The sequence below is a fragment of the Zosterops lateralis genome (genome assembly GCF_965231275.1).
Source record: "Zosterops lateralis genome assembly, chromosome: 22".
Classification (NCBI taxonomy): Eukaryota; Metazoa; Chordata; class Aves; order Passeriformes; family Zosteropidae; genus Zosterops; species Zosterops lateralis.
The window spans coordinates 4,581,497-4,606,809 of NC_139782.1; the positions used below are offsets into that span (position 1 = coordinate 4,581,497).

The following is a 25,313-nucleotide window of genomic DNA, read 5'->3' on the forward strand; positions in this document are numbered from 1 at the left end:
TGCTGCAAACCTGCTTTGCATTAAACTTGTGAGCAAGTGTTGGCCATAACGTGCAGTGCTGGAATGCCAAAAGTGAGGGGTCTCTGTTCATGAAATCTGATCCATAGGAGTGAGTGGGGCAGTTCCTGAAGCTCTGGGGGTGTGGAGCCTGCAGGATCTGCAGTGAGTTTGTGGTGCTGGTACCCCTGGGATCCAGAGCACCCAGGAAAGCAAAGCAGAGCAGGCAGGGCAGATAAAAACCTCTTACTGCATAATTACCTAATAATGTTTCTGGAATATCAACAGAGCAGGATCTAAAGTGGGGCTTTCTCATTTCAGGGCTGGTGGCTTTTTCTCTTTACACATTTGTGCCTGTCCGTGTGTATATGTCACACCTTCACAGAGCTCTGTATTAAACCAGATGTGAGGAGGGGTGGAACATCTTTTCCTTACAAAAGCTCAGAACAGAACTCAGAGGTGACTTCTCTGCTGGTGTTTGTGGCTGTCCTGTTGTACCCACAGACACCAGGTTGCCTTGTGGTCCATTTTGAGGGTTTGATGTAACTGCTCAAAGCTGTTTTTCTCTTCAAGCTGGGATGTCCTCTCATTTTCTGTAGAGATTTTGTGCTGTTAAAACACAAAATATTGCCACTAGATTTAGGGAATAAGCCAGGAATGAAGGGAACAGGAGACAGTGAGCATCCATCCATCCATCCCTCCATCCATCCATCCATCCATCCATCCATCCTTGTCCTTCTGCTCAGGGCAGCTCTCAGCTCCACGCTGGGACAAGCACAAATTCGGGCTGTAGGAAGCTCCTGGCAGCCTCAGCAAGAGTGTTCTGGAGACAGAAGGAAGCCTTTGCAGTCAAGTTTCTAGTTAAGGGCTGTCAAATCATGGATCTAATTCTTTGAATGCTTTCTGGTCCCCACAAAACCCACAAAGGCTCAGATGATGGATTGACAGCACTGAGAATTCCCTCCCACTGCACTGGCGTGGCCAGGGCAGCTTTCCAGGGTTAGCTGGTACCTGGGGCTGTGACTCAGGAGAGCACAAAAATGCCCTTAAACCCCCTCCCTGTGTCCCACTCTCAGCCACTGCTGGTGCTCTGCAGCTCCGTTGTGCAGGATCCTTTTGTTGTGTCTTTGTTCAGATCTCTGCAGAGAGAGGGAGAAAAGGAGCAGCCGCTTCCATTGCGAGTGAAAGAGAACAAAGAGAGGCCTTGGGCGTCCTGAAATCACCTCTTTCTTTATCAGAACCACATGGGCAGGAGGCAGGAAGTTGACATCTCCAGGTCCTTCTCCACTGTTTCAGCAGAGGGATGCAGGCCAGGCAGAGGGGTTTAATGGGAGCCAATTGCTTTTGTTGGCCTGAGGAGCGGAGAGATGGTCTGGATTAACACACAACATGTTTCTGGAAGTTGTCTGAGGTTAGCATAAATCAATTTGGGATTACATGATGGATCCCTATTTATATTAGGAGAACTTCAAATGAAGGGATCTCAGCAATAGGGGTGATATCATGAACAGAAGGACCATGCCAGGAGGTTTGTGTGGGCTTGAACTGTGTGTGCAGGGAGTCAGCGACCACGTGCGCCTGCTGGGGCTTTTCATTTTGCAGACAGCTCGCACATTTTAGGGAATTTGACCTTTTCTTTGCCCAGTCACACATTTTTCAGCCTTTTCTTAGAACTGATGGTGTTTGTGTGACGCTGCAGAAGGAACATCCTGCTCAGTTCTGGTTACAGCTGCTCACAGTCACTCTTAGGTATCAACTCTGGTGGCAAATCATTTGGATCTGAGGGAAAGGTGAGAGAGAGGAAAGAGGAGAAGTGAGAAGAGAGAAGAAAAGTCAGAAGAGCAGCTGGAGGGTGCAGAGAGCAGGTATTAAATCAACCCCTGTGTTAGGCTGCTGCTGCACAGATCCATTTCCCAGGTGTAGTCAGCAGCAAAAACCTCCTTTCCATCCCTCTTTATCCATTTCCCAGGCCTGAGAGGGTCAGACTGGGAGCAGCATCTTCCAGCAGCACTGCACTCCCCTCAGACAGTGGGGCTGGAAGGAACCTCCCTCTCGCAGACACTGAAATATCATCTGTGGAAAATCTGTCTGAGCTGTAATTACAAAAATCTGTGTGATGTACAGGATGACACTGGGCTTGGCAGCCTTGTCACAGAAATGTTAAGCTCGGCAAAGCATCTGGGAATGGAAATATTTTTAGAGTGGTTCTGTAAACAGAATAAAAACCCCGAGCAGTAATTAAAACAAGGCCAGCAGCGAGGTCTGCTGGCTGTGACTCTGTGAGGAGCCAGCTAAGGAGACCCAGCCTCACATGCGCTCTCTCTCCTGAAATCTTGTGTGGAAGAACCCTGACTTTTGATTTTTTTTTTAGTTGTCTTGTAGGAGTTTGCAAGGAGGGCATTATTTAGACTTCAAATTCATCCCAATAACTGCATCCTGGGAGGTTATTTTAGACATAAGATGCATTGGCTTGTTCCATGCTGGCCTAGTGCTTTTCCTAGATGAAGGAATGTTTTGGCAGGCATCAGCATTGTTTGACTTCTTTTTTATTTAAAAAAAAAAATGCTCGCCAACAAGCACATTATTTATGGCTATTTTTGAATATATGTTATTAAATACTTAAATATATTGGAATATTTTTAAATGACCACCCATCTCTGCTAGAGCCTGAGCAGTGTAACTCTGACCCAGAGCTTTTCAGGAACGTTGAGTATTTCTGTTTTTTCCTTCCAAATGGATTAAAGGAAACAATGCCAGCACAACTAACATAAACCCCAAGTTCTTGCTCCAGCCTTATGTTTTGTATGGCAAAATCTTGACCCTGTCAAGCTGCTTTTATTCCCCCAAACATTGTTTATCTAATTATAGGCATAAAATGAGAAGTTGAGGTTTTTTAACATTTGGAATGAGAGTGATCCATAGCTCTGAGTTAAAGCTTTTTTTTTTTTTTTTTTTTTTTTTTTTTTCCCCAGGGGAATTGTGTGGGGAAAAAAAAAAAAAAAAAAAAAAAAAAAAAGTAATTTTTTTCCTTTATTTTTGTCCTGAGCCAAATATTTGTTTTCACTACTGTAAAAGGGCAAGGACGCAACTTGCCTTGGGATTCAGAGGTGTGTTACAAGCAGAGACTTCTGCTGGCAGCTGTTTTCCAGACTCTCCTGCTTTCAAAGCTCTGAAGGTTGTGGAGGGCACTGTGATCACCTGAAGGATCAGCCTAGGGAGAGATGGTTTTCATTAGAGGTATTTTTAGCTTTCCTATAAGATTCCTCTGAGCTAGCCCATTAGTTTATTCTGGAGTTTGAAAAATAGGTCAGAAACGTGTGAGACTGCAGCTCATCATTCTGCTCTGCTTGTGGGAGCCAGGGCTGGGTTTCCATCCTGGACCAGACCTGGGTTGAGCCATGTTCCACCAGCCCAGTGAGTTGTGACACTTTGGTGGCTCCTGAGAGACAGAACAGGGTTTAAAGGCCAATTTCCCAATTCTCATAAGAGACACTTCTCTTTGGAGAAGCTCAGTGCATGAGTTGGATGGGTTAACTCAGGAGACATCCAATGCTCCAACAGGGGACTTGGATGGCTTTGGAGGCATGTCATCATCCCACAATGGCTTCCCTAATAGAGTCCATGAATCCAGCTCCAGAAAGTCCTTCCCTGTTTTGTTTCTCGACTCAAATTCCTCCTGGATCCGAGGTCGATGGTCCTGGAGAGCTGCAGTAAAAACAAAGCTCCTGACACATTCCCCTGGCTGCTGGTGAGGTGCTGCATCCCAGTTAAACATCCCGCTCCTCTGCTGATCCTGCAGAGACATCCCAGATCGCAGGGGGAGGAGGCTGTTCCCAGGCTGATTAATGATATCAGGCTTGTGAGGAGTCCACGTGTTGGGTCACGGGGTCTGTTTTGTGCTGTAGCCCAGGCAGAACCTTCTGTTTCCTGACTGTTGGGGATCCTCCAGGCTCCTTGCGCAAGGCCACACAGAAATGCTGTGACACGGCCAGGAACTCTGGTTTGGAAGCTCAATTCCCAGTCCTGGATGCACTGAGGATGAAATCAGAGCTCCTGCTGCTGTATCTGCATGTGCTGTGTCTGGGTGATACTGCTGGTCACAGCCTCAGGGACCCCAAGTGCCCCAGGTAACACAGAAACCTCCTGGTCAGAGCCCTGAGCTGGGGGTTGTTACACCTGGTCCAGGTATGGACACATAGGGATGTATCTTAAAACATTTTCCCCTGAGTGTTCCCAGAACTGGCAGCACCTGCTGAGCCTTGCCCTGTGTGATTGGTGACTTTTGCACACCACAGAGTCAGAAACTCAGTTTTTGTTACAGGAAAGCCTGAATGGGCCTGAGCACAACTGCCTGAGCAGCAATGGCTTGAACCAGCTGTGCCACTGCACCTGCAGGGGCTGTCCTGGAACAATGGGATGGGAATTTCAGCAATAGCACAGAAGCCTGGCTGCTGACACGGTGCCCTTTGGAGAGGGAGGATTCCTGGCAGGAAACCTGCTTCCCTCCCATGTAGTGCTGGACAGGACCTGACCCAGCTCCCTGTGTCCTGGAATCACCTTCAGGGAGAGTGCTGGAGCCTCCCATGGTGGGGGAGAACCATTTTAATTTCCTACACAACACTGTTGAGCTGATCTTGCCTTGAGAGAGCAGGGTGCCCACCTGGCACGGTGGTGGGTGGCCTCTCCTGACCTGCCCATAGGCTTTTGCAGCAACATTTCCCATTTAACACTCTCCTTGCTCATCAAGTTGTTTATGAACTTGTCACTGAATGTGCTCCAGTCTTCAATTCTCACCAGCTTTAGGTGTGTGCAGTCTGCCCTGGCCCTGTGTAAGAGGTGCCCTTCACTCATGCAGGTGCCATCCTTTCAGTCAATAACTGACTGAACGTGAGCCAGCAGTGTGCCCTGCTGGCCAAGAAAGCCAGTGGCATCCTGGCCAGTGTTAGGAATAGTGTGGCCAGCAGGAGAAGGGAGGTCATTCTTCCCTTGTACTGGGCACTGGTGAGGCCCCACCTTAAGGGGTCCAGTTGCTGTGTCCAGTTCTGGGTGTCTCAGTTTAGGAAGAACACTGAGTGCTGTGTCCAGTTCTGGCCCCTCAGTTTAGGATGAACTTTGAGAGACTTGAGCACATCCAGAGGAGGCAACGAGGCTGGTGAAGGGCTTGGAAAACAAGCCATATGAAAAACGACTGAGGGAGCTGGGGCTGTTTATCCTGGAGAAGATTCAGAGGTGACCTTATCACTCCCTACAACTCCCTGAAAGGTGGCTGTGCACAGGTGGGGTTGGTCTCTTTCTCCAGGCAGCACTGACAGAACAAGAGGACACAGCCTTAAGCTGCACCAAGGGAAATATGGGCTGGATATCAGGAAAAGGTTTTTTACAGAAAGGGTAATAAAGTATTGGCATGGTCTACCTGGGGAGATGGTGGACTCACCATCTCTGGATGTGTTTAAGAATGGATGTGGCACTTGTGCCATGGTTTAGTTGAGGTCAGGGTTGGGTTGGACTTGATCATCTCAGACATCTCTTCCAACCTAATGATTCTGATTCTTTTGTGCCAAACCTTGTGCCCCTTTGCCTTGCAGCTCTGAACTCGTGTGCCCTGAACAACGGTGGCTGTGAGCATGACTGCGTGCAGGTGACCCTGGCCCAGCACCGCTGCCAGTGCTGGCACAACCACCAGCTGCACGAGGATGGCAAACGCTGCATCTGTGAGTCTCTGGGGCATGTCTGGGGGGCTGGGGAGCCACGGCTTCCAGCTGGGAGCTGCGGGGTTGGGATGCTCAGATGTCCAGCACATCAGACTGGGGGATTTCCAGTAAAAACTCTGTGTGTTTTGTTGTCATGGACATATCCTGTGGCTTATTCCAAGGGATGGGAAGAGCTGGAGGAGTGTAGCCAACAAAAATGAAGATGTATGAAGGCACAGGCTGCTGTGGGAGTGGAGGGACAGCAGAGTGTGGCAGCGGGGTGGGATCCTGTCCTTCTCTGCTTGACCTGCTCCTGGCTCAGGAGGGAGAGAAGCTGAAGGGGACAGAACACAAGGTTGTTCTCATTCATAGCAGTTGGCATTCAAAAGGCAGGAAGGAGGGAAGTCCTGAGCTGTGAGGTTGCTACAGCAAAAGGAACAACTGGGATATTACAAATGCATCAGTCAGTGGGGTTTGGAGCATCTGTCCCACTCCTGGGGTGGGTCAGGAATTGGCAAACCTCTGGGTAGGAGCGCTTGGAGCAAATTGCCAGCAGTTGCTCTGTAATCTCTGCAGAGGGATGTGCCTGTGCCAAGCTTCTGCTTGGAAGAGTTTTACCCAGCTTAATGCCAGCCTTTTGCAGGATCTCACACGGTGGAAATCCTCCCAGACAGGCAGAGCAGGGATTTTCTGCCTGGTGCAGAACAGGCTTTCCCAGACTGCAGGCTTTCCTGCTGCTCTGTGCTCTGCTCCCCCACAGTGCCACAAGGGGCAGGATCTGTGTGGGGTGACCCAGGCTCTGTGCTCTGCCTGCAGTGAGGAACCCGTGCTCGGACAGGAACGGGGGCTGCATGCACCGCTGCCACAACCACCACGGCCGCGCCCGCTGCGAGTGCCACCCCGGCTACCAGCTGGCCCCCGATGGCAAGGCCTGCCAAGGTGAGTGCCCTGCAGAGCTCCCCTGGGGGAAAACCACTGTGTCTCATGGATGAGGGAGTGCTCAGTGTGAACAGAATGGAGGGAAGTACGTGCTTTGCCTTGGATGGCTCAGGAGGTGTCTGTGCAGGAGCCCTGCTCGATAGACAAGAGGCAGCTGCTCCAGGGGGGGTTTAGGCTGGACACTGGGGAGAAGTTCTTCCCTGAAAGGGTGATCAGGCATTGGAATGGGCTGTCCAAGGAGGTGGTGGAGTCACTATCTTTTGTTCTTTAAGAATAAACTGGATGTGGCACTGAGTGCCATGGTCTGGTGACAAGGTGGTTTTAGGTCACAGATTGGACTCAATGATCTCAAAGATCTTTTCCAGCCTAATTGATTCTGTGATTCTGTGAATGCTCAACTGTCATGCAATCCAACCTCCTGCCAAGCTTTACAGCAGGTCCAAACTCTTTACTCTATGTCTTTGTTGGTCTGGACCCCAATGAAGACTTCAGGGTGCGAGAAACCAGTGCAGACCTCAAATATCATAACAACAGTCCCTTTGGGAGGACTTTTCAGGTTCATCCTACTTATCTTATGCCTTTCTCCCTCTCCCAGATGTGAACGAGTGCCTGACAGGGCTGGCCATGTGTGCACACCAGTGCCTCAACACCAGGGGCTCCTTCAAGTGCACCTGCAACCCGGGCTACGAGCTGGGGGCGGATGGCAAGCGATGCTACCGTGAGTACTGCGGGCTCAGCCCTGCCCAGCAGGACAGAGCACACCTGGGCTGCTGCAGCCGTGTTTGTCACTGCCCTCTGGGAATCCCCAGGGCCAGGCTGTGGTAATCTGTGCTGGAGGATTTCACAAGAAGTTTTGGGGCTGTTTACTCCCCTGCCAAGATAAAAATCTTGGTCTGCTCTTTTAAAATCATCACGAAGCCACTTTAGCTGGTTAAGGCGATTGATTTAGAGCCATTTGGCTTTGAATAAGGTGAGTTCTGCTCTTGGGGACTCTGCTGGACAAGCTCAGTCAGCTGCAGATGTGTCGCTGGAGGAATCCAGCCAGTGAAGGGATCACATCTGCTCCCATCAAGGAAAGAAATAAACTCTATGATGCAAGAGTGAGCTGGGCTGTCCTCACAGCTTCATGCAGCTGGTGCACCCTAGCAGGGCCAGGCTGAGCCAGAGCCACCAGCCCCTCACAGATGACAGCCACCGTGGCAGTCCCAGTGCTGGCAGTGGTGTCACTGGAGCTCTGAGGGTCCCTTGTGCCCTGCTGGAGCTTGGCACGGGTATGAGAGCAAGGCTTTGCAGGCCATAAATGGCTCTTGAAAGACATCAGACAAAGCAATGTGGGGCACCAGGGTGATAATATGAGATTTAAGAGGCTGAGTTTGTACACAGTTTTCTTCTTAGGGACTCAGGCAATTTCACACCATAACCACTGACATTGCCCTGGGGTCAGCAAAGCAGCCTTTCCACATGAAAGGTGTTTCTCCCTGCCCTTCCTAGCACTTTTCTTTTAAGCAAAACCCTGTTTGTGCTGCTTTAATAAGAAAAGGGGAGAGAGGGATGACAGTCATGCTGTGAAATCTGGAAAAAGCCTTCCACTGTGGCACAGCTTTTGTTTTTGACAAGCACAAATCCATTGGGAAGCATCAAACTCCCTTTCTTTCATCCTCCTCGGGCCTGCATGCACGAAAAACTCAGTGTTCTTGAAGGCAGGAATTGTTTTCCTGAGGTTCAGGACTGAGTCAAAGCTCCATGAAACAAGTTCCTTTTAGTTTAAGAAAGCTTAATTAACTAGACAAGTTTACAGAAACCTTGCCAAGCTCGGATGATCTATGGCTGCAATTGATGTTTGTGCCGACCACTCTTGACATGTCAGGAGCTAACGATTCTCGCTGTAGGCATCTGGATGTTTCCCTACTTAGCTGTGTTCTGCTGCTCCCATTTCTCCCTGGCACCACAACAGCTCTGCTCTGAGGCTGAGCCAACTTTTGGTTGGCAGCACACGCTGCTGCTTGGCAGGAATAGGAGCAGTTTCATCCGCAGCCTGTTCATCCCAGAGATTGTCCAGAGCCTGCTCCACGACCCTGTCCCTAAGAGGCTGCGTGAGATCCAGAGGTTTCTTTTTATACCCCACTTCCCAGCCCAGCAGTGGCCTCTGTGCTGAGCTATTTCCATCCTTTCCCACTGCAGATCCCCTTTTCCAGCAGGGATGCAGTGCCAGGAGCTGGTGGGGGCTCAGCACCAGGGGCAGGGAGAGGCCAGTGGTGTGTGCAGATGTGTCCCACAGGATCCTAAGCCAGGCTGCCTTTTCCAGGGATAGAGATGGAGATTGTGAACAGCTGTGAAGCCAACAATGGGGGCTGTTCCCACGTGTGCCACCACACCAGCTCTGGCCCAGTCTGCACCTGTAACTTTGGCTTTCGGCTGGAAGAGGACCAGAAGTCGTGCACTGGTAAGGAGCAGGAAAAAGCCAGACCTTGATTTCCAAGCACATCCCAGGTAATGGTGAGGATCCCTCTTGGGATCTTAGGTCAGGATCCCTCTTGGCTGCTGTGTATGTGCACTTCAAACAGGATAAAGAGGATAGAAACTGATGGAAAGTGAGAGCAGATGAAATATTGCTCTGCTCAGAGATATCCCCAAACTTCCCTCAGGATATACTTGGACAGCACTTACGACTTGGACAGCAATTATGACTTCCAAACTAATTAGTTTTTCCTGGATGAAACTGCCCTAAGCAGGAGTCAGTCAGGTGGAATCACCCTGCTTGTAAGGACACAAAACCTGTAACCACAATCCCCGACTGGGAATCACAATGAGCTTCCCTCAAGGACTCAGGATTCCTCCCTCCATGGGGAGGATGATCTGCTAACACAAAGCTCCCTGATTTCAAGAGGAACTTAGAGAATCCTGGCTCAGCATTTGGCAGCAGATCAGTTAAAGTTCACCAGAACTAGTCAGGGAGCAGTTTAACAGTTCCTGTCACCACTCTGCCCGGTGTATTAACACCCTTTGTTTCTCATTTAGATATCAATGAGTGTGACACCGGCTCTCACTGTTGTCAGCAAGACTGTTACAATTACCCTGGGGGCTACGAGTGCTCCTGCCACGCCGGGTACAGGCTCAGCACGGATGGCTGTGGCTGTGATGGTGAGTGCTAGCACCTCACTGTGCTCCAGGCAGAGCCAGGGACACGCAGGGAATAGGTGCCTCTAATTCTGATTTGCCTGTTGTCACTCTCCTCAGTTTTTTTTAGTGTTGGGCAGCTCAGTTCTAACCCCTACACTAAGCCCAGCTCAGCTGGAGAGGGGCAGTGGGATTTTTGAACACATCAAGGTGAGATTGGGCTAACTCAGAGTGAGCTTGACCCCATTAATTCACAAAAACCATTTGATTTTCAACTCCAGAGGGCAAGGCTGCCCATCACTTTCACCCAAGGGATGAAGACAATTAACAATGTCTGTATAAAACACAGCCAAGATGGTGACTAATGAAGCTTTTAATTAGGAGAACAAGCAATTGTCTCACCTGGTTATGAACAGCCAGGCATTTCTTCCAGTTTCTCCCAGCTCCTACCAGTTTTCCTGCCAGCTTTCTGATGAGTCACCTTTTCAACAGAAAGAATGTGGGGAAAAATCCCCCTGTTAATTGTTCTCACTTCTAAAGCTCTCAACAACATTTCCCAGGGGAAGAAGCCAAACACACCCACCTGTTCCTGCACAATTAATAATGGATGGGAATTGAAGCCCAACACATTTTTTTTTTGTTGAAACCCAGGCATCCCTAATCCCTGAGGTGGTTTAACTCCATTTTTAGAGTCGATAACTTCACATATTTAGCAGAGAGGATGCCACCAGCCTATTCCTGCTGCATGGCCAGACATGGCTGGTCCCCTGTCACTGCTCCTGTCCCACTGGAGTGTCCCCTGTTTTGTAGATGTGGATGAGTGCTCTGCAAACAACGGAGGGTGTGAACACACGTGCCAGAACCAGCCAGGGTCGTTCCAGTGTGGCTGTAACATTGGACACAAGCTGGATGAAGACAGAAGGAGCTGCATCTGTAAGTGCCTTGTCTGAGCTGCCTCAGGCTGGGCAGGGGGTCCCTCCTCTGCCTCCTGTCCGAGCCAGGACCACACAGACTGCAGCTCCCTAGCCCTGCATCTCACCTCTTTCAACTCCTTCACAGCACCTGAGCAGTGGCAGGGCCTCACTCCAACCCTGAAAGCTTTCCCAGACTGGGAAAGCCAGTCTTGATCACAGCACTGTCCAAAGAAGTGCAGAGAGTTCTGGCACAGCAACACCTCCAACAGCTACACATTCTGCAGTGATGTCTCCATGTTAAACACGGAGCCAGAGCCCCTTCCACAGCCACCAGCCCCTAGAGCTTTTCCTTATAAGAAATAATAGATTACTTATTTGTAGCAGTACAGAGATCTCAAGGTCACAGGCCTGACCTGGGCCCACTCCAGCTAAAAAATCCCTGAACACCCAACCTGTGAAAGCTTTAGAGGAGTGAAAACAGGGCGAGATCAGTGCTGCAAACCCCAGACCTACGGAGAGTTCTGGTTTCCCTGTGCTGTTGCAGAGGTCCTGCCCCACTGTTCACCTCCCAGAGACTTGTGTCCCTTCCCACTGTGACGCTGTCACCTCTGTCCCTCTCCCCCAGCCCTAGAGGACACGGTGGAGGCCCTGGATGGCCGGCGCCCCGTCATCCGGCCCATCCCTCACGTGGCCATCCTGCGAGATGAGTTCACCCAGCTCTTCAACGACGACTACGAGGAAGAGGAGGAGGAGATGGAAGCACGAGGGGAGCACACGCTGTCAGAGAAATTCGGTGGGCATTTTGCAGCAGCGGTCAGTGCCATGCTTTGCTTGGAACTCTTCAGGAATAACCATGCAGGCTGGGTTTATTTGTTTGGTGAACACACCAGGCGTGTGTTGAGTGCCTTTCCTGCGTTCAGCTCTGCTGCAGCCTCCACACGGGGGTATCTCTGCCCAAACTCCCCAGGATGCTGCAGCAGCCTGGGGGAGGTTCTCACCTGCAGTGCCTCTCGTTGCAGTCTGCCTGGAGCACACGTTTGGCCCTGACTGCAGCCTGACCTGTGACGACTGCAAGAATGGAGCCACCTGCACCGCCGAGGGCAGCGGCTGCCTCTGCCCGCCCGGCTGGACCGGCGTGCTCTGCAACCAGAGTGAGTGGCAGCTCTGTCCTCTGCTCTGGATGTGCAGTGCATGCAGCCCTGCGAGGCTGCAGCCAGGCTGAGCATCATCTCCCTCTCCCTCCCCAGCTTGCCCACCTGGCACCTTTGGCAGCAACTGCAGCCAGAGCTGTCGGTGCCAGAATGGTGGCACGTGTGACCCGGCCACCGGCGCCTGCCGCTGCCCGCCTGGAGTGGCCGGAGAGCTCTGCCAGGATGGTGAGTCCAGTGTCTCCTCCCCCCTCCTTGTGGTGCTGGGGGCCATCCCTGTCCTCCTCCTTCCTGGTGTCAGTGTCCTAGCACTGTGAGGAGTGGTGCCATCCCTGTCCTCCTCCCTCCTGGTGTCAATGTCTTAGCGTTGTGAGGGCTGGTGCCATCGCTGGATAAATGGCATCAGCCATTTATGGTTTATATATATATTGGTGTATATATATATTGGTTTATATATGTATTATGGGGTTTTTATATTTATATCTATATAAAAAACCATATTTATTATGGTTCTGGCCATCACTGGTGCTGCTCTCTGGTGTCCCAGATGTGCTTCTCTGAAGCCTGGAAGTGTTTCCCCTACACTGCTCCTTTTGTAGCTGCTCATCAACAGCATCTCTCAGCTCTCTTGTTGAACCATCCCAGTGAGAGCGGCTCAAACACATTCCTGCCCCATCTGAGTCCATCAGCCACCGAGTCTTGTGTGGAAAAATGTCATTTTAAAAAGCAAAAAGGAGTGGTAAATGGCACTCTTCCCCCACAAAACAGTGCTCCAGGTGTTCTGTCTTGTGTTTGCACTCAAAGACCTTTGTAGTCCCTATTCACTGCTCATCCATGACTGGAGGCAGAGATCTCTATTTCATGGGGCATTCAGTGGCAGACACAGGAAAGAATGTCAAACCCACAATTTCCATGGTTAATTTCCATGGAAACCACAGAGGTATTTTCCACCCGAAGCATTGGAAAGCCATGACAGCAGTAGTTACCCAAAGGAGGTGTCACTGCTGGTGGTGCTCATATCTTGCTCCCAAAGGGTTAAAATTTGGGGGGCATAATTTGCAAACCAGAAACAGGGAGACAATCAGAGATTCAGACAAAAGGACTTCAGTCACATATTGGGAGCATATGGGAACTATTACTGAAGGAGGAGAGTGAAGCAGAATGCAAATGAACACAAGAGATACCTCAACCTCTTCTTTCTGTAGGAAGGAGGTGATTGAGGGGGACAGAGAGAAAACAGGAAAGTAGAATAAAAATAAACAATGCAGAATTGCTCTGTTGTCCCTGGGTTGGCATTTCCTCTGCTCCTCTGTTCATAGGGACAAGGCACGTGCTGCTGGGCAGCTGCTGGCCAGAGCACTCTGCTGACACAGCCTGTCTTCCATGTGCTTCCAATATTGAGATCTTTAGCATAACAGAGAAAAAACAATAATTTTATTCACTTAATAGTGCAAATATCCCTGTGGCTTTTCAACAGGAGCAGCCTCATGGGTTGCTTTCTCACAGGGGACAGCCTTGACCTCTCAGAGCCCTGTGAGTGGGTTATTTCTGTCCCAACCAGCAGAATTGCTGGTCACAGTGAGTGCAGGGCTGATGAGTGCCCTGGAGCACCACCACGAGTGGCAGCAAGTGACATCCCCTATGACAATGCACAGCTGATTTGGAGCTGGTGCAGGGAATCTGATGTCTCTCCCCCTGGCTGCATCCCTTCCCTCCCTGCATCCCTGGCCTCACACAGCTCTGGTCCTGATGTGTTTCTCTCAATTGAAACGACCTGCTGAAACTGGCTCATCTTCCCAAGAATCCTCTCTCTGTTACCAGGGTGCCCCAAGGGGTTTTTCGGGAAGCACTGCAGGAAGAAGTGCAACTGTGCCAACCGGGGTCACTGCCATCGGATTTACGGGGCCTGTCTATGTGATCCTGGCTTGTACGGCCGCTTCTGCCACTTGGGTACGCTTGTCCTCGTGGCTACCCTTGGATTCCAGCCCTTCTGGCAAGGAGGTTCCTGCCCCTCACCCTGGCTCTCTGACCAGCTATTCCCTTTTTCCTGCAGCGTGCCCCAAGTGGGCATTTGGGGCCGGCTGCTCTCAGGAGTGTCAGTGCCTGCAGCACAACTCGCGGGACTGCGATGCCAGGGACGGCTTCTGCCGCTGCAAACCAGGGTACCGCGGCCGGCGCTGCGAGCACAGTGAGTGAGGCACACACACACACCTCCAGCTGGCTTGGAAAACACCTCTGAGGTCTTTTCTGTGACCCAGCACCACCTTGTCACCCAGACCATGGCACTGAGTCCAGTCTCTCCTTAAACACCTCCAGGGATGGTGACTCCACTGTCTCCCTGGGCAGTTCATTCCCACACCTGACCACCCTTTGTGAAGAATTCTTCCTAAAGTCCAGCCTAAACCTCCCCTGGTGCAGCTTAAGGCTATGTCCTCTCGTTCTGTTCCTGTTCCCTGGGAGCAGAGCCTGACCCCACCTGGCTGCACCCTCCTGTCTGGGAGTTGTGGAGAGGGATGAGGTCTCTCCTGAGCCTCCTCCAGGATAAACAACTCCAGCTCCATCAGCCATTCCTCACAGGACTTGTGTCCCAGATCCCTCACCAGCCTTGCTGCCCTTCTCTGGACACGCTCCATCCCCTCCATCTCCTTCCTAAACTGGGGGCCCAGAACTGGACACAGCACTCGAGGTGCTGCCCAACCAGTGCTGAGTACAGGGGAAGAATCACTGCCCTGCTCCTGCTGGCCACACCATTCCTGATCCAGGCCAGGTGCCATTGGCCTTCTTGGCCACCTGGGCACACTGCTGGCTCATGTCCAGCTGCTGTCCATCAGTCCCCACAGGTCCCTTTCTGCCTGGGCACTGTCCAGCCACTCTGTCCCCAGCCTGCAGCACTGCAGGGGTCATTGTGGCCAAAGTGCAGGACCTGGTCTTTAGTCTTGTTAAACCTGGATTTGTCCCATCTCTCCAGGTTGTCCAGGTGCCTCTGCAGAGCCCTCCCACCCTTCAGCAGATCCACACTCACACCCACCTTGGTGTCATCTGGTGTCATTTTGTTCTCACAAAGCATCCCCAGGGCATCCCCCTTTCTCCTCCCATGGCCTCTTTTCCCTTAATTTTCCCAGGGCAAAGCTATGCTTGCTTTCCACCCTCCCAGGTTGTCTCACCTTTTGCTCACTCATGAGCACAGCATGCTCACACTCAGCCACGTTCAGTGGTCAGCAGGAGCTGTGTGGTGGTTGGGGACAGCTGTGACAGTGGTGGGGACAGCTGTGACAATGGGTGCGGAACTTGGACACTCAGCACCCAGGGCCAGGCTCTGCCAGGGGCAAGGAGTAATTTCAGAGCTTCTTTCTCTCTAATGATGGTTGTTCACAGGCTGTGACCCTGGTTATTATGGGGATGGCTGCAAGAAGAAGTGTAGCTGCTCTCCAGGAGTGCCCTGTGACCCTGTCACCGGGAAGTGTCACAAGGAGTGTCCCCCAGGGTACCACGGCGAGCACTGTGACCAAGGTAAGGCAGGGCCACTCTATGTGTGCTGGAAACTCACCAATCCTCACAATTTTGCTTTATAAAATGACACAAAAGCACTTCCAGAATCCCCTGAGAGCCCCAGCCCACTGCAGATGATCTGATGGATGGTCAGTAGAGACTTCAGGGGACACAGGAGCTGCCATCCACAGCTCTCTGTGAGATGCTTCTGCCTCTTTAAAGTGAGAGAGTGAATTCCTTGTATAAAATGAGCCTGATTCAGAAAAGGAGAGCAAGGTCTCCCTTCCCCCTGCCACTGGATATCTCTGTGTTGGTAGATGGAGGTGATTGGGATCTAATTATCTTTCCTTGGCCTTGATGTCTTTTCCCTTTCAGGCAATCCCTGCCCAGCACAACAGTATCACATTTTCTGCTCTGTTCTATATTCCTTATTGAAACTCTGTTTCATCTGCAAGGGCAAGGGCACTTTGTACTGCAAGTAAAATTTTACATTTAATTTACATTAGGATTCAAACTTCTCTCTCTTTATGAACCTCCCTGGAGCAGTTTTATGCTCTTCCCATGAAGGGCCAGTTGTTGGGACGGTGACTGAACTGCCCAGCTCTGTGTGTGTCTAACTGTGTCCAAAACTCAGGCTCTGAGGGTGCAGATTTCAAAATCCTGGGGGTGGTTTGTGTGCCAGAGAGCTTCACTTTGGGCAGACAAAGGTGCTTTGAGAGAACCTAAAGGCAGTGAGTCATTGGCACGAGGTGATGATTACAAAATATGAACACGATGCTTGGAAAAGAATAAGTTCTGCCAACCACAGAGCTGAGTGGCGACTGAAAAATCAACCCACTCCTGCTCTTGTGAGGCTGGGGCTTCCTGAACCCACTCCAGCTGCTTGGGTCCTGCAGAAAATGCAAAAAAAGTTGGACACTTAAAGCAGACTGCAGCAGCAGAAGACACTGCATGGAGAGGTTGGAAGTGGCTGCTATCTGGATTTGGATTGGAGCATCCCAGGAGTTTCTGCACTAACTAATGTTTAGCCAAGCACTGCTTCACCCCAGCCCAGAAGCTGCAACCATCAACCTCGTTGATCTGCCAGCACTAGGTCATGGTGCAGAGCCCCATCTCTGAAAGGACTTGGTTGGATAAAGAGCTGCAGAAGGCAGCAAAAATCCCAATGCAAGTCCTACTATGGTGCTGGCAGGAGAGATGGGAGCAGCTCCTGCAGGGCTGTGCTCCCTGGCAGGGTCTGACAGCCCTAAATCCCCTGTGGTGGGATTCTGTGGCCCCTGGAGCCTTGTCAGTCTGGGTGCTCCTGCTTGGGATATTTTTAAAAAGGGTAAGAAAGGAGCTGAAGGCTGTAGAGGGGGGGGAGTTACAGGAAATAACACAAATATTTGTATAGAAATAGTAGGCTCTTGGCTGTTGTTCGGATCTGGAAATTATTAAAGGGTGAAGACAAACATCTGCCATCAATTAGCAAAGAGGAGGAATAACAAAAACTCCACTGTGTCACTGGAAATGGAGGCGCTGCGTTTCCTCCGCGGTTTGTCAGTGCCGGTGTGTTCTCCTCTGCTGAAGCTTTACAGAACATTGGCTTTGGTGAGCGTGGAGCTCTTGTGGGGGACTCGGAGAGGATTTAAGGATCTTTGGTCTGGGGCCCTCAGTGTGCACGTCACCAGCTCATTGCTAAATTGTGGCATGGGGTACAAAGATGAAACTGAGCCGGGATCAGCAGAACCACGCTGGCATCCAGGGCAGAGGGAAGGAAATATTCCTGCTCTGGATGAGGATGCTCCTTCTTTCATGTTTTCCATCTGTGTGCTGTTGCAAACCTGGCTGCTTCTTAAAATCCTGGTGCTCAGACCCTGGAAGCATTCAGCCAGAGAGGTAAAAACCCTCACGGCATCTTGGAAAAGCCAAGGGGTGGTTTGGTGTGGGGCTGTGACCCCACCTCAGCTCAGAGACAGCAGAGTGGCTTGGGCAGAGTCTTTGTCCAAAGACTGGAAACCAGTTTGGCCTCAGCTTTTGGGGATGTGAGTGGTCACTCTTGCATGAAGAAATACTTGTTGAAAGGACACACAACAAGAGAGAGCTGACAGGGAGACGGACCAGGCCAGCAGTGGTGGCAATGCTGGAGGTGACCAGAGTGGCTCACAGAGTGGTCACACCCAGGCTCACAGAATCATTACTCTTAGAAAAGACCTCCAAGATCACCAAGTCCAACCTTTGAGCAAACACCAAGCCCACTAAACCACAAGCACAAGTGGGAACCTCTCACAGCTGGGCTATTCCCTCAAACCCAGAGGCTCCTTCAGCCTGCAGGGCCGCTTTGGTAAAATGCTCTTTTACTTCACCTCTGGGGGCAAGTTCTGACCCTGCTGTTCTCTCACAGAGTGCCCTGAGGGAACATTTGGGCCAGGCTGTCAGCATTCCTGTGCCTGTGGAGAAGCATCCTGTGACAGGAGCACGGGGCAGTGCCACTGCCCACCTGGCTGGACTGGACACGACTGTGCCCAAGGTGAGCACGGGCAGCAGAGCAAACACTCAGGGATTGTGGTGTAGAGGGAGGGATTTAGGTGCAGACCTATTGCTTTTTTTAAACTAAAATTCATTTAAAAAATACCCAGTGCAGTCAGAATCATCTTTGTGGAAAATTAGAAAAATTTGCAGCTTTCAATGGTGAGTCTTAAACAACCCAGTGAAAAAGATGAAGATGTTTTTGGTTGTCAGAGTCCTCAGTGTAGGAGAGGAACCTTTCTGTATTGATGCACGTTTTTGATTGCCTTCACCAGATTACTCTTTAACTGCTGGAAAACTAGAGAGTCTGAAATTGAAAGCTTTTGCATGATTCTGCAATATTGTAGCAGCTGGAAGGTATTAGTCACATCGAGATGTCCTACTCCTAAGAGTTTGGCTGAGCAATGAAACTACGTGTGCACAGTGCTTACCATACATTTCAAGCTGCCTTTTTTTTTCCATGCCCTGGAGCAGCTTAGGACCAGTTGGAGAAGGATTCTTGCCCTGGTTTTAGCAGTTTAGCCTTTTGCTCCTTCTTTGCAACTCCCAGCGGGTCCTGGAGCAGTGACTGATGTTCTTGTCCATGGTGTGACGGCAGCTGCCGAGTCCCTGTGCCAGCAGCACCATTTCCCACTGAGGAGCCCTTGGAGCTCCCCGCAAGTGGATGCAAATCCAAAATTGGCATGAAAATCGTGGAGTGAGCTCAGAATAGCACTTAGACAGGGCTCACACGCTGCCTGTGGAACAGGCACGGCCGTGCTGTGCTTGCTGGTAACAAAAGTCCACGTCTTGCATGAGCACGGCAATGAGGGCGAGAGGGAGCCCAAAAGGTCACACATTTCCCTCTGCCACCTCGGCTCTGATCCCGGTGCTGTGTGTTCTCTGTCTGCTCACGCTCCAGCTTGCCCTGAGGGTCTTTGGGGGCCGGGCTGCCAGGAGATCTGCCCTGACTGCGCCAACAACGCCAGCTGTGACCCCACCACTGGAGCCTGTCTGTGCCCGCCTGGCTACACTGGCCAGCGCTGCCAGGATGGTGAGTGCAGGCTGGGGTGGGTCCCTCAGCTGGAATGTTCATCCCCAGCTGGAATGGGGCTATTTCAGCTGAGCTGGAGCATCTGTTCCAACAAGTGGAGCATCCAGTGACTGACCAGGCATTGCCATGCTCAGCACAGCAGGCTGAACACTGCATATCTCTGCTTCCTCACTCATTGGGGTGCAGGCTGGGGACTTCAAAGTCCCTCTAGCCCCATCTCCACTGTGGTAATTTCTGCAGCAGGAGAAAGGGAGGCAAAATGCTGAGCCTCTCATCCCATTCAGCACCTGCACTCGGGGTGTCCGAGCTGTGTCAGTGCTCACGGCTCTGCCACCAGCAGCTCTGCTGAGGGCCAGGGTTCCAAGAGCCACCTGCAGTCCCTCCCTGTTTCCCTTGGCAGTGTGTCCACCCGGCTGGTTCGGCCCTGACTGCCAGCTGAGCTGCAGCTGTGGGAACGAGGGACATTGCCACCCGGTGACAGGGACGTGCAGCTGCCCACCCGGCTGGACAGGCTACCACTGCCAGCGAGGTACAGCACCTGTGCTCTGTCACCCTCACTCCTGGGCCACTCTGACCTGTGCCAACCGTGCTGCCATCCCTCCATTCTCATCTTCATGCCGTGCCTCTTCCAGGGAAATCTCTCTGAAATCCTTTTGGTTTCTTTGCTCTGTCTGTCCAGGGCTGGCAGTGCCACTGGCCTCTCTGCAGCCGTGTTTGTCCCTGTGCCCAAGGGACATTGTGGCAGCTGGTGAAGGCTGTCTCCACACTGTGCTCTTGGGTACACACCAGTGATGGGCTCCTGCTGTGTTTTTCCAGCCTGTGACCTGGGGCACTGGGGCCCTGACTGTGCCCACACCTGCAACTGCAGCAACAGCGACGGCAGCTGCAGCGCCGAGACCGGGCAGTGCCTGTGCGAGGCCGGGTACACGGGCACCCACTGTGAGCAGAGTGAGTGCTGCCCCTGCCCTGCCTGCCTTCACACCCCCCAGGGGCTCAGGTGTTCAGGGAAAGGCACAGCTCCAGCCCAGTCCCCTTCCCTGGCTGTGATGCTGATCCTGTCCCCAGGGTGGCTGGGCAATGTGGGTACACACCTGTAAGGGGCAGGTTAGAACCCACTGGTTCTTACTTATAACAAAAAGCAGCTGACAGATATTTTTATTCCATTCAAATCCAAGCCCCTTCCTTAGGACAGCTTCTCTGGGACCCAGGAAAGGACAGACTCCTCAATCTGATTTCTTTCAGAGTGCCCAGAAGGGTGGTTTGGGCTGGGCTGTCGGCACCAGTGTCAGTGTGACAATGGAGCCACCTGTGACCACGTCAGTGGGGCCTGTACCTGCAGCCCAGGCTGGCGAGGAACCTTCTGTGAGCACGGTGAGTACCCAACCCTGGGGACCAGGGCTCCATCCCACAGGGTTTGTGCTCCCTGTCTGACTTTGTTGTCCTGTTACAGCAAAGAGAATTCCTCAGGATGGTCATGGAAGGAACAACAAGTCTGCAAGCTGCTGCCTCTGGTTTTATTTCTGGAGGGAAAAGGTCTAGGGGAAAAAAAAAAAAAGCTATGAAAATGTAAATAATAGGCGACCCCGTGGTTGTGCAGCTGTCGTGGTCCCCCAAGTGTGTACATGTTGCACACAGGGTCTTGGAGCAGCCTCTTGGAGGGGTCCCTGGATGCAGGGATCCAGCTCCCCCAGCAGCCTCTCCGTGGTCAGGAACCTAAAGCCATCACTCTCCTGATTCACCACTGCCCTCTCCTGTACCTGGAATGTCCACAGTGGACTCACATCCAAAATCTGCAGCCCTTAGCACTGGCTGTCACACTGGTGCAGCCTCACATTGGCCACCAAGGGGCAGGCACCCTTTTTCCTCTGGGAGGGCTCCAGCTCTGCATTTTGTGTGGATTTCTCCTTTGTTTTCTACAGCCTGCCCTGATGGATTTTATGGACTGGAGTGTCGGCAAGCCTGTGACTGCCTGAATGGTGCCCACTGTGACCCTGTGACAGGACAGTGCCAGTGTCCCCCGGGCTGGACTGGCCCCCGCTGTGCCCAGGGTGGGTGTCTGTGCCCAGGGTGGGTGTCTGCATGAGGTGCCCACCCTGCCCTCCATGGGCACTTGAGAGCCAGGGGTGTCTGTGCTGCCAAGTCATAGGAACTGGAGGACTGGATTGTCCATTCCCCATTCATGATTTTCTCCATGTGGAATTTAATTTGGGTTCAGACTGGGGGGCTCTGCCTGAGCATGTTGTGGTTGGATGCAATGAGGGCTTGGGCATCCAGCAAAACTGCTTCCAAACAGATGATGGTTGCAGTGTCTGTGTTCGAATGTCAGGCCTGTAGGACACATTATTTCCCTGTGACACCACAAAACCCCCTCACACAGCAGCCAACCACCACTGACAGATCCTCTCCCAGCCCTTGGGGAGGGTTGGTAGGAGCCTGGCTGCTGTAATTCCCACCATTCCTGCCTGCTCTGCTCCCCTGCAGCGTGCCAGGAGAACAGGTACGGCCAGAACTGCAGCCAGATCTGCCACTGCTTCAACAATGCCACCTGCAGCCACATCAGCGGCCTCTGCCTCTGCTCAGAGGGCTGGACAGGACCCTCGTGCCAGCAAGGTAACCCTTCCCAGCCCAGCCAGCTTCCCCTGCCATTCCTCAGGGTGGGCAGAACACTGCTGCCTCTTACCTGAGCAGGTGAAATACCAAAAGTTGTTTTGTGGGCAGCTGAGCAGCCTTGGGGGTGTCATTGCCTCCTCTGGCATCAAAATCAGTGTTGTTCTGTATCAGACCATCCACCCACAGCTCTGGCAGTGTGGCACAAGCCTCCAGAGCTGTGTCCTGACAGGGATGTTTGTCCTGTTTCTCCCTCAGCCTGCCCGGCGGGTTTTTACGGGAAGAACTGCCAGCAGCGCTGCCTCTGCCAGAACGGCGGCACCTGTGACCCGGCCACGGGGGCCTGTGCTTGCCCTGCAGGCTGGACAGGGCTGGCCTGCGAGCTGGGTGAGGAAACAGCCTGGGAAATGCCTCTGGGGCAAACAGCTTCTGGTTTGGAATGGTTTTCCTGTAGAGGTTGGAGGTGACATTGAAGGGGTTGGGGTGTATGGTCCTTCCTGCATGTGTGGGGTGGTGGGAGCTGGGAGCTGGGGAGGTGGGTACCAGGACAGTGTCTCACCCTGTGCCCCTGCCAGCCTGTGCCCAGGGGCAGCATGGCCTGGACTGCCAGCAGCGCTGTGAGTGCCAGCACGGGGGGCTCTGTGACCGCCAGACAGGGCACTGCCTCTGCCAGCCCGGCTGGACCGGCCACAAGTGCGAGAGATGTGAGTGGGGCACCTGGGGGCTGGGCTGGGCATTGATGGCTCTGTCAGCAGCTGGTGCTGCACAGGGAGGGTCTGGGGGCTTAACCAAAGATATAAAATTCAGATTTCAGCAGGCAGGGAGCCGGCAGTGCCATGGCTTTAGCTGTGCCCCGGTTTTGCCCATTGCTGCTCTTTCTCCTTCCATTGAATCACAGAGGGGTTTGGGTGGGAAGGGACCTTAAAGAGCACCCAGTTCCAATCCCAGCTGGTTCCTGTCATCTGAGGGCTGTCCTGAAAGGGCCAGTGCACACTCAGAGCAGCCTGTGGCAGTGCTGGTGGAAGGGGGGTGGGATTCCCAAAGGCATCAATGCAAAAACAGAGGCTCCAAATAGGGATGAAGGCAGGGCAGCAACTCTGTGTGGTGAAACCAAAATGCCAAAGGAGGACCTTCCTCTGCCACAATTATTTTAAGGGTAACAGTGGATTGTCCCCTTTCCATTCTTCCTTCTGTGTGTCCTTGTATCACACTGACCCTCAGGGCCTGGCTTTAGTCCCATGGCATCTGTCCCTTGGTGACTCCATGTTTGCTGTATCCTTAGATGTGACACACACCTGGCAATCTGCTCCCCATGAGGAAGGGTTTGAAAAGGCTCTTGGCCTTCAGGGCAGTGACCTCATCACGTATCAGCACACCAAGCAGAGATCCTTGAGCTTCTTCCCTTCTGGGGTCATGACACCTCAGCTTGGCACGTCCTTAAATCAGGGTGTAAAGTCCAGTGGCAGCACTTGCCAACTGACATGTGGCACAAGGGAGCTGCCACCAGAGCCTCAGCTGCCACCAGCCACTCTCAGGTTTCCTGCTGGGAATGTTTTTCCCTTTAGGAAGCTGTAAACAGCTCTGCTGGCAGCTGAGGCTTGCCCACACAAATCACCTCACTGGTTCTTGCTCATCCTGAGGGACAGTGTCCCCTCCCAGCAGTGTCACACTCTCCCAGAACCACACACAGCCTCAGCAGCACGGGGCACCAGGAAGTGTTAAGCACTTCTGTAATTTCTTTCCATATAAATTAGCGAAGAAACCCACTCAAAAAGTAGACTTTATGTTATTTTTTTTAAAAAAGGACCAAGCTAGGGTCCTGTCAGCTCCCCATGGCTGTATTTCAAGCTGCCTGTGTGTGCACAAGAGACAGACCCAGCCAGCTGTAGAGTTATTGGGAAAAAGCCCCCAAAAGTAACTTTTTTTTGTACAACTTGTCCTCTCTGCTGTGTTTTCCTCCCTGAAGCTTGTCCGGAGGGGCTGTTTGGGGCACGCTGTGAGGAGCTCTGTGACTGTGGGGACAATGTCTCGTGCCACCACATCACTGGTGTTTGTGACTGTCCCCGTGGCTGGAGGGGCCGGCGCTGTGAGAAAGGTGAGGAACACCCCTGGGTAAGAGAAACCCAGGGAAACATCAACTGCTCCAGAGCCTGGGAAGAGGGAAACTTCATTTTTAATGAGAATTACCAGTAGTGGCAAAATATTTTGACGCTGTGATACAAGATGCTGCTGGGCTGGCTCGGCTTTGGGGCAGGAGCCTTCCAAGCCTAAGCAACAACTTAAAATCTAGGCAGGAGACTCACATCCCGCTGTTTGTTTTCCCACAGCCTGCCTGCCAGGTTTCTTTGGGAAGAACTGTGCCAGTGGCTGTGCCTGTCCCCTGGGAGTGCCCTGTCACCATGTCACCGGGCAGTGCGGCTGCCCGCCAGGACTGACCGGCTCTGGATGTGAAAAACGTACGGAGATGGGAATGATCCTCTGGCAGCTCTGCTGCCAGGCCCTGGGAACGTGATGGGTGAAGCAATTCCTACAGAAAATAGAAGGGGAAAAAAAAAAAAAAAAAAAAGAAAAAGATAAACAAGGAAAACCAGCCCGAGAGCAGAGCTGTGCCAAGGAGCAACTCCCAGTCTGGCAGCTGGGTGCATGCCTGCGGAATGTTAGCGGGGCAGAGGGAGCCAAGTGGGAAATCAGAGCTGGGGATTTATCCAGAGGATTAGCAATAAATCACTATTTAAATGAGCTCCTGTGGGTATGAGCAAGTCTGGAAGAGACAGTGGTGTGTGAGCGCATTCCTTACGCAGAGGACAGTGCTGGGTATGCCATCCCTGTGTGTGGAGTTTGCAGAAATGTGAGGGCAGGTAGGGCTGGCACAGCAAAAGGCATCTAATTCCTTTAATTACTTGCCTTTTCTTTCAATGCAAGTATTTCCTGGAGTGAATGAACCTTTTGCATGAGAGTCCCTTTGCTTTTTGGGTGGCAGGGAATTTTACTGCCATAAAAGGCTCTCTAAATCCTAGCTTAAAATAAAATGCTTTATAAAAAGCCTTGCAGGGAGGGGGTGGGATGGCTCCTGAGCCACCTTGGTGCCCTCTCTCCTCACAGCCTGCCTGCCAGGGACCTTCGGGGAGGGCTGTGCTCAGATCTGCCAGTGTCCTGGAGCCACCCAGGAATGTCACCCTGTCACCGGGGCCTGTGTCTGTCCCCCCGGATTCCACGGTCCTGACTGCCAGCTGGGTGAGTCCTGCTCTGGTCCATCTGCATCCCCTTTGCAGAATGTCCAATCCTGAAATCCTGGTGCCATGAGGGATGTGTGTGGGTTGAGTTCTGGGTGCTTTGGGGCTGCTCTGTGTGACAGAACGGATCAGAACCGCAGCCATGGTGCCAGCCTGGCACAGACTGCTCCCAGCAGAGCTCCCCGCCTCCTCACGGGTTAAACATCCATGCAAACCCACCCTGGTGGGTTTTTCTGGGATGTGTGGACCTCGTTGTTGTGTTTTTAGACCCTGAGGCCGCTGTTTGTTGTCCCCTCAGAGTGCTCCCCGGGCTGGTACGGCCGTGACTGTGCGAGGCGGTGCCGGTGCAGGAACGGGGGCAGGTGTGACTCTGCCACGGGGATGTGCCACTGCCCACCCGGATTCATCGGCGCCGACTGCGGCATCGGTGAGAGCTGCTGTGGCCAGAGGGGCTGGGAAAGCAGGGAGCCTCCTCAGGGGGATGTGAGGGGTGGGAGATGCAGACCCTGCCCGCAGAAAGGCTGTTGATCCTGCGGGGGATGAGCTGCAAACCAGGGACTGACTCCTGAGAAAAGCTCCTCGTGTCCTTTGTCCACCTATCCTGGCAGCAGTGTCCCCTCCTGCTGTGTCCCAGGGAA

At 52.4% G+C, this 25,313-nt stretch overlaps 1 protein-coding gene across 1 annotated transcript in view; it reads left to right on the forward strand.

Annotated features, from left to right (window-relative positions):
* Positions 1–25,313, forward strand: part of MEGF6 (multiple EGF like domains 6) — a gene marked incomplete at its 5' end in the record, with an annotated part of 81,355 nt that overhangs the window by 48,571 nt on the left and 7,471 nt on the right. The window contains 25 exons of the mRNA XM_083876986.1: positions 5,583–5,708; positions 6,504–6,626; positions 7,222–7,344; positions 8,932–9,069; positions 9,645–9,767; positions 10,554–10,676; positions 11,283–11,450; positions 11,677–11,808; positions 11,905–12,033; positions 13,627–13,755; positions 13,859–13,993; positions 15,181–15,315; positions 17,678–17,803; positions 18,704–18,835; positions 19,236–19,364; positions 19,652–19,783; positions 20,078–20,206; positions 20,755–20,883; positions 21,317–21,445; positions 21,701–21,829; positions 22,018–22,146; positions 23,409–23,537; positions 23,770–23,898; positions 24,545–24,676; positions 24,974–25,102. Of these exons, the coding sequence (XP_083733112.1) occupies positions 5,583–5,708; positions 6,504–6,626; positions 7,222–7,344; positions 8,932–9,069; positions 9,645–9,767; positions 10,554–10,676; positions 11,283–11,450; positions 11,677–11,808; positions 11,905–12,033; positions 13,627–13,755; positions 13,859–13,993; positions 15,181–15,315; positions 17,678–17,803; positions 18,704–18,835; positions 19,236–19,364; positions 19,652–19,783; positions 20,078–20,206; positions 20,755–20,883; positions 21,317–21,445; positions 21,701–21,829; positions 22,018–22,146; positions 23,409–23,537; positions 23,770–23,898; positions 24,545–24,676; positions 24,974–25,102 (3,267 nt within the window). The remainder of the gene's footprint in view (positions 1–5,582; positions 5,709–6,503; positions 6,627–7,221; positions 7,345–8,931; positions 9,070–9,644; positions 9,768–10,553; positions 10,677–11,282; positions 11,451–11,676; positions 11,809–11,904; positions 12,034–13,626; positions 13,756–13,858; positions 13,994–15,180; positions 15,316–17,677; positions 17,804–18,703; positions 18,836–19,235; positions 19,365–19,651; positions 19,784–20,077; positions 20,207–20,754; positions 20,884–21,316; positions 21,446–21,700; positions 21,830–22,017; positions 22,147–23,408; positions 23,538–23,769; positions 23,899–24,544; positions 24,677–24,973; positions 25,103–25,313) is intronic.